Source organism: Cucurbita moschata, unplaced genomic scaffold (assembly GCF_002738365.1).
Source record: "Cucurbita moschata cultivar Rifu unplaced genomic scaffold, Cmos_1.0 Cmo_Scf00003, whole genome shotgun sequence".
Lineage (NCBI taxonomy): Eukaryota > Viridiplantae > Streptophyta > Magnoliopsida > Cucurbitales > Cucurbitaceae > Cucurbita > Cucurbita moschata.
The window spans coordinates 1040788-1052105 of record NW_019268519.1 but is presented as its reverse complement, the minus strand read 5'-3'; the positions used below and the strand labels follow the sequence as shown (position 1 = coordinate 1052105).

Below are 11318 nucleotides of genomic sequence, written 5' to 3'. Positions count from 1 at the left end.
TCTCAATGCCCCTTCCCAAGTTAAAAAACACAAACCAATATCTACTCAATTTCTTCCAAGTATACTAATACCAATAGTGAAGTTTGAACCATCTAGTCACCATAAATGTGAATTAAAAGCTTAGTATACGCAAAAGCATCCTTGAATTGATATGATATGATAAACAAAACATTCCCCCATTGTCACTAGACAAAAGAAAAACCCAAACGACTGTTAATTGGTGATTTAATTTACAATTTCTACCAAAGTCCTAAAGTAAACCCCCCCTACGAAGCTTTCATCTTTGCTATTTCTTCAAGCAAAAATCTGGACTCCGCAGCGAAGTCAACTGGAGCGACGGACCTGACAGTGATCCTTTGCCTCTTCTCATTGTTGTACTCATTCTGAGAGACACTAACTCGAAATAAATGTGGAACCCAAGTGGCTTCTTTGAGTTTCAGCTGATATGAAGCCTCCTCTCCAATCTGCAATTGAAAACATAAGAAAAGGTCAATCAAGCTTGCTTCGAGTTCTCAATGTCAAGTTCTTATATTATCTGATTCGTTACCTGTGATTTGAGCCCGTCAAGTTCTTCGGCAGTGCACCCAACAATCCTCTCCGCTTCCGCATTGAATGTGGAGAGCCAAGCCTCACAACTGGCATCAGAAACTCTTACGACCATTATGTACCTTAAGCTGCATTCTTCGTCGTTTTTCTGGCAGCTTTCGCACCAATATCCAGATCCAATGGCATCGGTCACCTTCTTGTTGCATGTCTTACAAGCCCGATACCACATTGTTTGATCAGGTTTAATAAAGCTGACATATGCTCTTATGCTGAAGAACATTGGCTGTAGAGATAATAACTCATGTTATTCTTGATAAATAGATGTTCTATAGGGATGGATGCTCCCTATAGAAGTTTCACTTTCTTGAATTCAAAGGTTGTATGTTACCTTTTCTTCTCCCAAAGATTTGTTTTGGAGTATATGAGACAGGGAGACCCGGTCAGTGTACATGGATCTCGACCCACTTTTGGATGAGGGGCTCATGCCAGAGCTGACAGAAGCCATGGATATGGCTTTTCCTTCAGAGTCGTACCTATACGCAGGTAATATAAAATGCATTACTATTATAGCAAATGATATTATGGCACGAACTCAACTTGTTCTCTGTAAACTTACCATGATCTCAATTGATGTGCTTCCTTTATGTCTGGATTTATTAAAATTGAGCTCCTACTTATAGTTGACAAAGATACACCTGCAGATAGAAGCAAGTAGGATGTTAGGAGAAAGTTTGCTTCAATTTTACCAAGATACTCTACTTATAGTTGACAAAGATAATCCCTTCAATTTTCGCAGTACCTTGAAAATCTCCGACTCTAAGATACTTCAATGCAATTATGGGAGATTGATCAACAATGTCAAGCAACTCCTGCCCCACGGTGGTAGCAAGATCATTCCACAAAGATACCACAACAGTCTTCTTTCTGCAATTTAATACTCATAACTTCAATATGAATGATGTAAACAAAAAACAATCTTCATCAATGAGAAAATCTACTCACGTCTCATCAGCAATAGTTACATCACGTTTTGGAGCTGTCTCATTGTTGATTTTCCTTCTAATGCTCATGGTAGGAGAAACACTTTGTACAACTCCAACAACATCTGGCAGTTCCAAAAACACGTTTAATTTTATAAGATGGGGAAAAAAAACATGCAAGGATAAGTTATTTAGGGTAGGATAGGATTCTTACCAACAAGATCTCTTCCATTCACGTGAGGACCTAACATATCAATCTTGACAAAATTGAACTTGGTTTCAGGGACGAAAGCAGCTTCGTTGGTGACCTCGTCTACTTGAGAATTCACATTTAATGTCATTTCATAATCATTTTGAACTGTCTTAAATTTTTTATTTGCAACTTTCAAAGTTCCCCTGGAAACGTAGTAAACTTTGCCAAGGGAAAACTTCTCATAGAACTTTCTTGCAGCTTCATTGAACATCGTTGCTTGTATTTGTGTCCCCTGAACAAGAAGAGACAAGTAACTTCATTTACATATCAACAAGAGACTATAAAATGTAATCGTTTCAGTAAAAGTGGTTATGATTTAACGGATTGGCAATTTACTTACATCTTCATCTGTCAACACCACATTGAAAACACAACCTTCTCCCTGAGCATTCTTGTATGTACGCAGATTTCCCTTGTCTGTAACACGAACTTTGATAGTCCAATCTCCCTGGTACGGATTTAAGTAGACAAGCGGATGAACCCGCCTTGTCATGGACATCCGTGCAGATGGTGCCATACTGTTCACGGAAAAGCAAAAACATGTAAACATGTATCAGTATTTGCATACAGTAACTGTGAACTCGATGACTAAGTCCAACAAATGGTCTCCTAAAAGAGAGAACACTCACTTTGTACTCTGCTCATGTACAATCTGGGCAGCTGATTTGGCAACCAATTCTTGCTTTGGTTTTAAAAGAATGCCAGATCCAGTATTAACCGCACTCTTATCGTCTAACTCTTGCTTGGGTTTCAAAACAATATCTGCTTCCTCTTTCTTAACCTCAAATTTTACCTCCTTCTCTAGAGCAGAAGACACCACCTCACATTTTGTCACGATTAGATACCTGATAATAAGAAAGGAATCACATTTGACAAACCATAACAAAACAAAGAATAATTACATATAAATTTAGGAAAGGCGCAACATGATTATTTCCCGAAATTTGAAAGATGAAACTCACTTTTCTGGCTTGTTCGGAATGTCATTGAGAGAATAATCAAGAACGCGAATAAGACCCAGATTTTGAATGTTTCCAGATATGACCTCTGATGTAAGGTTTGAAGGAAGAATGGATTTTAGCTTCATATCCCCATCGGCAGCAGTAAACCTGAAAGTGAAGTAATAGAAATTAAAGAAACGGTCCATATAAGCTTTAGATCTTCAATCACAAATATCAACACAAATCTCCCTAATCCTTAACGCGACGATTCAGTGAAAACACGAACTCCTAGCAGATAATCCAAAAATTATACACACGACACAGACACTTGGATCTAACACAGAGTTTCGACTTTCAAGCATGTCAACAACGATATCACCGAACTTAGGTCAGAATCAAAAGGGAATCTCAGACAGTTTGAGAGAGCATAAGTAAACAACACAATACTAATCAGAGTTAAAAGAAAGGTGAAAGAAAACTAACATGTAGCGATTTCCCGTCGCCTTGAGATCGAGGACCTGAAGCACAACCTGAGGGACATCGGAGGCGGAATCCGGGGATGGATTCGCCAAGATCTTGGAAATCCCGCCTGGGGTAGGTGCATTCGCCATTTCTCGACGATATGGGATAGGAAAAGCTAGGTCAGAAATTTGAGAGAGATTCAGCGAGAGGATGAACAAGAAGAAGAAGAAGAAGTGAAGAATGAGGTGAAGAAGAAGGGATTTGAGGGTTTTGTATTTGACGATTCAAGCGGGAAATTGGTTTTGGATCTTTGAAAAAAGAGAAAGATTGGTGTTTTCGCGGCAAATAAATTTTCCGGTTTCCTTTTTTCCCAAACACCTTCCAAATTTTTGGCGGGCTAATACGGTTTACGCGGCCGAGAATCCTAATTTACGAGTTTACCCTTCCGAGATTTCTGAAATTACCCTGCCTACCCTTTAGGTTTTGAAATGATTTGATGTGAAATTGCCGGTATTTTATTAAAGTAATTACAAATTAGTGTTTTTTCTTTTTTTAGTTAATCGCATTTGGATATATTGTCTCAAATGACAAATATTTTAGATATTATTTAATAAATATTCGTCCTTTTAAAACATTTATTATATATATATATTTCCATGTCAACTAACTAAATTAAATATTTTATTATTTTCATTTAAAATAAATTAAATATTTTATTATTTTCATTTAAAATAAATTAAATATTTTATTATTTTCATTTAAATAAATTAAATATTTTATTATTTTCATTTAAAATAAATTTAATATTTTATTATTTTCATTTAAAATATATATATAGATTTTTTTTTTCATGGCAAGTAACTAAATTAAATATTTGATTATTTTCATTTAATTTATATATATAAATAGGTTTTTTTCCATGTAAAGTAACTAAATTAAATATTTGATTATTTTCATTTAAAATATATATATAGGTTTTTTTTCATGCCAAGTAACTAAATTAAATATTTGATTATTTTCATTTATAATATATATAGGGGTTTTTTTTTTCATTTCAAGTAACTAAATTAAATATTTGATATTAAATTTGATTATTTTCATTAAAATATATATATATATATATATATATTTTTTTTTTTCTATAGCATCACAAAATAAGACCTACCAGTGATAAGCTTAATAAAATACGAATGATATTGCGATTGAAACTTATTTGGATGATAATTCTCGAGTAATCATTATAGTTGAGTAAGATGACCAACACAGAGAAACAAAACTGTCAAATAACAGTTGTATTTATAAAGTGGATCGAAAAGGGATTATCGACACGGCAATAAGAGAAGAAGCTATGATCTTGCTCTCGCTACATAGTTCCACCATGTACAAGCAAATCTAAAGCAGCAGCAGCAGCAGCAACAACAACGACTCCTCCCTTCGTTTCAAAACTCAACATCCAATTCGATCAAACTCGAAGCCATTCATTCAGCTATCAACGTCTGTTCATCAGCTTCCTTGAAACTCTTGACACTTCCCAGACCCACAAGGGGCAAAAGACAACCAACAACGAGCACCACTGGGTATCATATCATTCCAATCAAACGATACAACGGGTACCTCTCTCATGTTTCATCAAGGAGAAGTACAGACAAACGAGAAGCCACATTTGATTGAAGACAATCATTTCGAGCTTCTTTGAACCGTTTTTTCTTTCTTGCAATTTCATCAGCATCATCAGCATCAGCATTGAAGTTGTCAACATCAGACACAGATGATTTAGCACAAAGTTTGCGTCCAAACATGGCTTATCCACTTACCAAGAACCGAGAAACTTTGCCTACCAAAACAAAATTCGTGTTGTTAACAAAATTATCCCGATGCATTATCCTAGTAACTGCACAAGAAGAGGGGGGCAGTGGCAGTTTTGTTGAACCCGTACACTTCTCTCAACTACGGAATGAGCAGCAAGATAAGCAAGAAAGCCATCTCTTTGGAGGAGCCACATTTGAATCTGCTTTTGGAGATTCGTCTGAGCTCGATTCTTTGGGGATCTGTGGATTTGATGAAGCTGAATGTTGCAATTCATTATTCGTCTCGTTATTCGCCTTCTCCTTCTCGGGTTCTGCTCCCTTAAAAGAAATGCTTTTTGCTCCATCTCCTGACAATCTTAAATTTGGACAAACAAAACATTCATATATTTATTGATCTGCAACAGCTCTCAAGAATTTCAGTGCTAAGAGTGAAAAATTAATGAGCATTCTTCTAATACTTCATTCGGTTATCTCTGCATACTTTCTTAGCTCATCTTATCCACTCTTATCCATTTACAGCCTCAATTCTACCAGTTAGTCTCGAAGAAAAATGACAATGTTTTTCTTCAAAACAGAAAAACAAAAGATATATCAGTCGATAAGGATTTGAGAACGTAGTGGCTTACATGGGAAACTGGAAAGATTGTGTGCTGCTTTCTGACTGATGAGAAACGCTGGCTGACTGAGATGACGACTCTGTTAGAGTAGAACTTCCCATGCGGTTGGTTTCTGAATTTTCCCTTATAACCTCCCTCATTGTTTGTGCACATCGTGCTTCAGTGGCTGCCATATCACCATCTGGATGGGTGCCCTTCAACCCACAATCAGAATGTTTCATATTCAAAACCTGGGATACGCTCATGGCTAATTCACCAGACCTATATAGCTCGCCTGATTTTCCTATCCAACACAATTGTTCTCTGGTAAAACTCATGGTTCCCATCTGAATACTGAACAATGATTCATTTGAAGCACCACTCCATTCTGTAGGCGTTGTAGATTTAGTTCTAGAAAAGACATGAGATGGGATTCTATATCCAGGTGAATTAGGATTATCTACTCGCTCCATCACTTGAGTTTGAGGATATTGAGTTGTTTCCTCGCTGCCTGACCTGCTGTTCTTCACCACAGCCTTGATATCTTTGTCCTTTGCAGGCTTTGGGAATTCAATCACACCATCACGAAGGGGAGATCCATTGCCATTGATAAACGCAAAATCAGAATCCGGGTGTCCTGCAACATGCAACTCTTTTTTTTTCAAAGAGTCACTCGTCGTACCACCAACGTATAGGCCGGGCTCATTTACGATCAATTCAAAGGAGCTGTCGGAGGAGGAATTAGATGCCGAGGATAAGGTGGAGCTTAAACTTTTGCTAGGATGTGTATTTGATTCACCGGCCTCAATCTTTCGCCCAGATTCCATATGTTTTTAGGCACCACTCTTCAATTTTCGAATCAGATCAAGTCTGAAAATCACCGCCTGTCAAATGCAACAAGAACATGAAATGGGATAAACAAATCAAGACATCCAAACCCTTTATGATCCGATTATATCTGGTTCTAGGTTCTATCGCGCCGTGAGAGAGTATTGAATCAGAAATGGATTACTTCGCTAGCTCTCTTCTGTCAGCGAGCAATCAATCGCATTGTGTTTATCAGAGAAATGGAAGCTGGGGCGCCTACAAGTTTCTTCGGCCATCCGGATTTAATCCCCAGCCTATGTTCTATCCATGACGAACATAAGTTAAGCGATAACCCGAAATCGTTAGATTTCAATTCCTGAAAGTCAACCAGTACTTGTGAACTATTCATCGCCGCCGCGAACTAAACAATATCTCGCAACCTCGAAAAGAACAGCGCAGCTTTTGCCCCATTCCACGACCTCGTGAAACTCTGAAATACGGAGATCGCATTCCAAAATATAATCCATGCGCTTCATTTCAACAATCTCCCGTTCACTATTCCATCGCCTAACCCCTCATAACATCAGATCTCTCAAGATCCCAAGTATTCGTGATTTCTCGATTGCTCTTTTTCGTTCACTTCGCATGCGATTTCAAATCAAATATCTACACCCGCAAAAAAAGAAACGGAACAAATAACAACAAATCGTAACACAAAACACGACAGCATCAAAAGAATAACAGGAGAATCCAATATAAAGTCAGGAGTTGCAGGATAAATGATAACTTACGTCGAAAATATCCCAATCCCAAGTAGTAAAAGACGAAAAGCTCATAGAGACTTCCGGCCGGAGAGAAGAGGAGAAGAGGCCTCCGACGGCCGGGTACCGACAGTCCCGGATTGGGAATGTCGCAAAGGGATGGATTATCGAATGATCAAAAGAAAAGAAGGCCAAATTCAGAAAAGATTCCGATAGAATCGAACGAGGAAGAGAGAGAATGGTGAAACAGAGATGGAGGGAGGAAGAGAGAGAATTTAGGAAAGAGAGAGAGAGAGTAGAGCTTGAAAATGGAAAACGGAGTGGGAAGGAAGTTATGAGGCGTCGCATTGTTTCAGCCTTCTCTTTCTCTTTCTACCAACGAACTTTGCATTTTCTAATTTTTTTTTTAAATATTTTTTATTTTATTTAAAATTCCCTCCATTTTCGGAATCTTTTTATTTCATACCCCTTCTCACTATCGCTTATGAGATTATCGTACTTGCGATTATGCGGTACTCACTTTCCAACTACAAATGAGCTAAGTCAATTCGTTCTTGCGTCGCCTACGGCCAAGCGACGTATACTCAAGCCTTTAGCCTCGATTTTAAGATAAGGTTTTAGAAAACGAGGGCAGAGAGAGATTTTCGAAAGATAAATTTTTGAAAGAGACGTTAAATAAGCAAGCAATAGAGAAATAACAACGGATCACGATATATAATCTTGGGTAGGGAGAAGTTGACAACTAGTCTTATCCCCTATACTACATTCTTAGGTATTTCATGTCTGACAGGCTCATGATATTTACGAATCATCATACTTCATAAAAATACAAAAGTAAAACACTAAAATATGAAATGACGTAAAGTTGGGCTTGTGAGGGCCACACGGCATATATATATACATATGCATATATATATATATACATATGCATATATATATATATACATATGCATATATATATATATACACACATATATATGTATACATATATATATATACATATACATATATATATATATATGTGTGTATTTTTTTTTCGTTTTCCTCATTTTAACTCAATTAATTAGATAATTTTATTTATTTATTATTATTTTCAGTTTACTATCTTAAAATATAAAATATTAAGGTAGTATTATGTCTATTGTTTGACGTCTAAGCTTTTATCAGCTGATTGAATATTATGTCATGGTAACGAGCTGATCATTATGATCATTTAATATAATGTAATGTATTATGTTTATAACAATATTTCAATTAGGTTAGAAACGTGGTATTAACTTTTACCCAAGTAAAATTTACTACATTTATACGTTAATAAAGTTAAAAAGGTTTATAGTAAAAAAAAAGAAAAAAATACCGATCTTACAAAATTAGAGTAGAGTTTGAATTTTGTTCGTGGCCCTAGTTTGCACCGTCACTGATCCATCCGACGGCCCAGATTTCTCCAGCTTCTCTCCATATATTCTCATATTCCTAAAAACCTCCCACCGTACGGATCAGAAAAACCTGCTAGGGTTTTAGCATCGTAACGAGAGTGAAGAAGAAGAAGGTTCGTTCTACATTCACTCAATCGTCTCTGTTTTTACGTTTTCTTTACACGTTATTTTGTTACTTGTTTATGCTTTACTGATTGATGCGGTCACGCGCGTGCGTATTGAGGGTGTTGAACATTTGATCGATGGTTTTTTACTCTGATTGTTGTTATTTTTTTGGTTTATGGGTTGGGAACTAGAGGAAATGATGGCAGAAATATACGATGAGTCTTATCTCTCTCGCCTTTTGCGTATTTGATTTTTTTCATCACGGACTGTTTTCTGTTGCGTGTTGATTTGGTTTGAAGGGTCTATTTTGTTATGGATGAACTGGTTTCGGTGGTAAGGATTATCTTATTGAGCTTGATACGTTTCTATTAAACCCCTAAAAGAGCTTATGCACGTTGGCGCTGAAAGGTAACGTTATGAGCGTTATTACGTCGGTTTCAGGCATCGCTAGTGTTCGTTTATGGTCCATTTCTGTTTAGTCGGTTTTAGTATGTTCTGGCGATGTGTTATGTTGCGACGGTGTTCTCTGTTCTCTTAACTTGTCAAAAACCTTAGTGGCCCATAATTTGAGGAACATAACAGCTTTCTTTGTTGTCTCTGATATTGTGATCGAATCATTTTCATTTATTTCTTTCAGGTTGCATCTGAATGGCTTTCCTAAGTAAGGTTGGAAATATTCTAAGGCAGGGTGCAAATAAGAGGATTGGATCGGATTTGCAGGCTCCCAGTTTATCTATCTGTCAAGCTGTACGATGGATGTCTTCCATGCAAAGTTCAAAACTTTTTGTCGGAGGTTCGATTAGAAAAGTTGTTTTTTTCTTTAAGGAACATTAAGTCGCCAATTTCTTTTTCTTTATATTGTGCTTGTACGCATGCTTATGATGCAGGTATTTCATTCAGCACTGATGATCAAAGTCTGAGGGAAGCCTTTACTAAATATGGAGAAGTAGTTGAAGGTATATTACCACTCCCCAATTTGTTTACCATGTTTGCTTGAAGGTTATTTTAGAAGTATCTTTCTTCCAATTTTTAACATGGCTTATTTTTATTGTAAAATCAATTTTTGTGAAGTAGCATGCTTTTGAAAATTCCACAGCAGAGTAATACTAAGATTTATCTTTACACAACAAAAATGAACATGTAATAAACATAATTTTGGAACCCGTATGATGGAATCTGCTCAAGGGATTATGTTTCTCTGGAGGGTTGGAGCTGGATATTACTTGACGTGCTAGTGGAGTGTGTGAAGTCTGAATTTAGTAATAACTGTTGTTTTCCTTGTTTACCCTGTTTTTTTTCCTTGCCCCGTGACAGCTAGGATCATTGTGGACCGCGAAACTGGAAGATCTAGAGGATTTGGATTTGTGACTTATACCTCCAGTGAGGAGGCCTCTAGTGCCATCCAGGCATTGGATGGACAGGTAATGATTCAGTTGTCGGCTCAATGTGATTAAAAAGGATGATGCATTGTTTTATATTTAGATGCTTTTATATGCTGTAATCTGATTAAAAAGGACGATGAAGTGTTAATTCAAGAACGTCAGCTGTCTGCTTTCTTGTTACTTGTTTGGCCTTCGAATCTATTGGAACCAAGCATTGTTTAAAATTAACTGCCTAATGTATGGCGATGCATTTTTTAGTTGATTTATTCTGGTTCTCAATATTTGCTAAAACTCAGAAAGTTCGATGACTTGATTTATTTTATTTCAAACAGGATCTTCATGGTCGTCGCGTTAGGGTGAATTATGCTAATGATAGAAGCCGTGGTGTGGGTGGTGGCGGCTATGGCGGTGGTGGTGGCTATGGCGGTGGCGGCTATGGCGGTGGTGGTGGCTATGGCGGTGGCGGCGGCTATGGTGACGGTGGTGCTGGGGGATATGGCGGTGGTGGGAGTGGAGGTTATGGTGATGGTAGTGGTGGATTCTCCACGACAGGATATAGTTCTGGTGGTAACTATTCGAACAATTTTGGCGGTGGTAGCCAAGGAAGTGGAGGAAACTATGGCAACGAGTTTGCCAGTGACAGCCGTGGAAGTGTTAGCACAGGTGGTGGCTTTGGTGGGAATGATGCTGGCTACAACGCCAGCAATTTTTCTGGTGGAGACAGTGGAAACTATAACGTCAGTGGCGGGGGCGGCGACTATTTTTCCAACCGTGGGTCTGAAGAAAGCTCTGGTTTTGGAGGATATACCGGTGGTGATCAATTTAGCAGCAAAGAAACAGACACCATGAATGCACCTGGAAGTGGCCTAGGGGAGCAACTCGAAGGAAATGATAGAGACGAAGACGACGACGCAGATGACTTTGCTAAAAGAGCCTGATAGATGATATTGGATGTTTGGTTCTGGCCATGTTGGACCTTCCTCGATGATCAGTGTTCCTATGTATTTTCAATTTGGTTTCTCACTGACAAATAAGTTTTGTCCGATCTCTATTAGAAGCCATTTTCAATTCTATCCTAGCTCTTAAATCTGTTACTCACGACAGAATTTTGGCATAATCAAATTCTATGACATTGTTATTATTAGTGGTGAAGATCCAAGCTGCTTGTGGCTTGTAGTTGCTACAAACCATTGTTCATCTTTTCATTGTTGGATGCATTTTTAGAAAGTGCTTTAAATAAA

General features: G+C 37.6%; 3 protein-coding genes across 9 annotated transcripts; 1 reads left to right on the top strand and 2 right to left on the bottom strand.

Annotated features, from left to right (window-relative positions):
* Positions 1-126: 126 nt before the first annotated feature.
* LOC111440985 (replication protein A 70 kDa DNA-binding subunit B-like) lies at positions 127-3414 on the bottom strand. Its single transcript, XM_023077841.1, has 11 exons — positions 3204-3414; positions 2742-2888; positions 2409-2624; positions 2120-2297; positions 1741-2011; positions 1549-1651; positions 1346-1470; positions 1163-1241; positions 935-1079; positions 548-829; positions 127-464 (listed from the first exon to the last, which is right to left on the bottom strand). The coding sequence occupies exons 1-11, from the start codon at positions 3329-3331 to the stop codon at positions 267-269; spliced, it is 1872 nt and encodes a 623-aa protein (XP_022933609.1). The 5' UTR covers positions 3332-3414; the 3' UTR covers positions 127-266.
* LOC111440991 (glycine-rich RNA-binding protein 2, mitochondrial-like) lies at positions 3382-11274 on the top strand. Of its 2 annotated transcripts, none has more exons than XM_023077854.1 (5): positions 3382-3414; positions 9331-9488; positions 9583-9651; positions 10010-10116; positions 10410-11274. In XM_023077854.1, the coding sequence occupies exons 2-5, from the start codon at positions 9344-9346 to the stop codon at positions 11013-11015; spliced, it is 927 nt and encodes a 308-aa protein (XP_022933622.1). In that variant the 5' UTR covers positions 3382-3414; positions 9331-9343; the 3' UTR covers positions 11016-11274. The 2 variants fall into 2 exon arrangements, with proteins under 2 accessions (XP_022933622.1, XP_022933621.1); XM_023077853.1 differs by lacking the exon at positions 3382-3414 and adding an exon at positions 8608-8703 and having other exon boundaries at positions 9333-9488.
* LOC111440990 lies at positions 4398-7494 on the bottom strand. 6 transcript variants are annotated; one of them, XM_023077848.1, is made up of 4 exons: positions 7185-7494; positions 5617-7059; positions 5113-5345; positions 4398-5016 (listed from the first exon to the last, which is right to left on the bottom strand). In XM_023077848.1, exons 2-3 carry the CDS (start codon positions 6411-6413, stop codon positions 5126-5128), a joined length of 1017 nt encoding a protein of 338 aa, XP_022933616.1. In that variant the 5' UTR covers positions 6414-7059; positions 7185-7494; the 3' UTR covers positions 4398-5016; positions 5113-5125. The 6 variants fall into 6 exon arrangements, with proteins under 6 accessions (XP_022933616.1, XP_022933619.1, XP_022933617.1 ...); XM_023077851.1 differs by having other exon boundaries at positions 4398-5010; XM_023077849.1 differs by having other exon boundaries at positions 4398-5345; positions 5617-6470; positions 6599-7059.
* Positions 11275-11318: the final 44 nt, after the last annotated feature.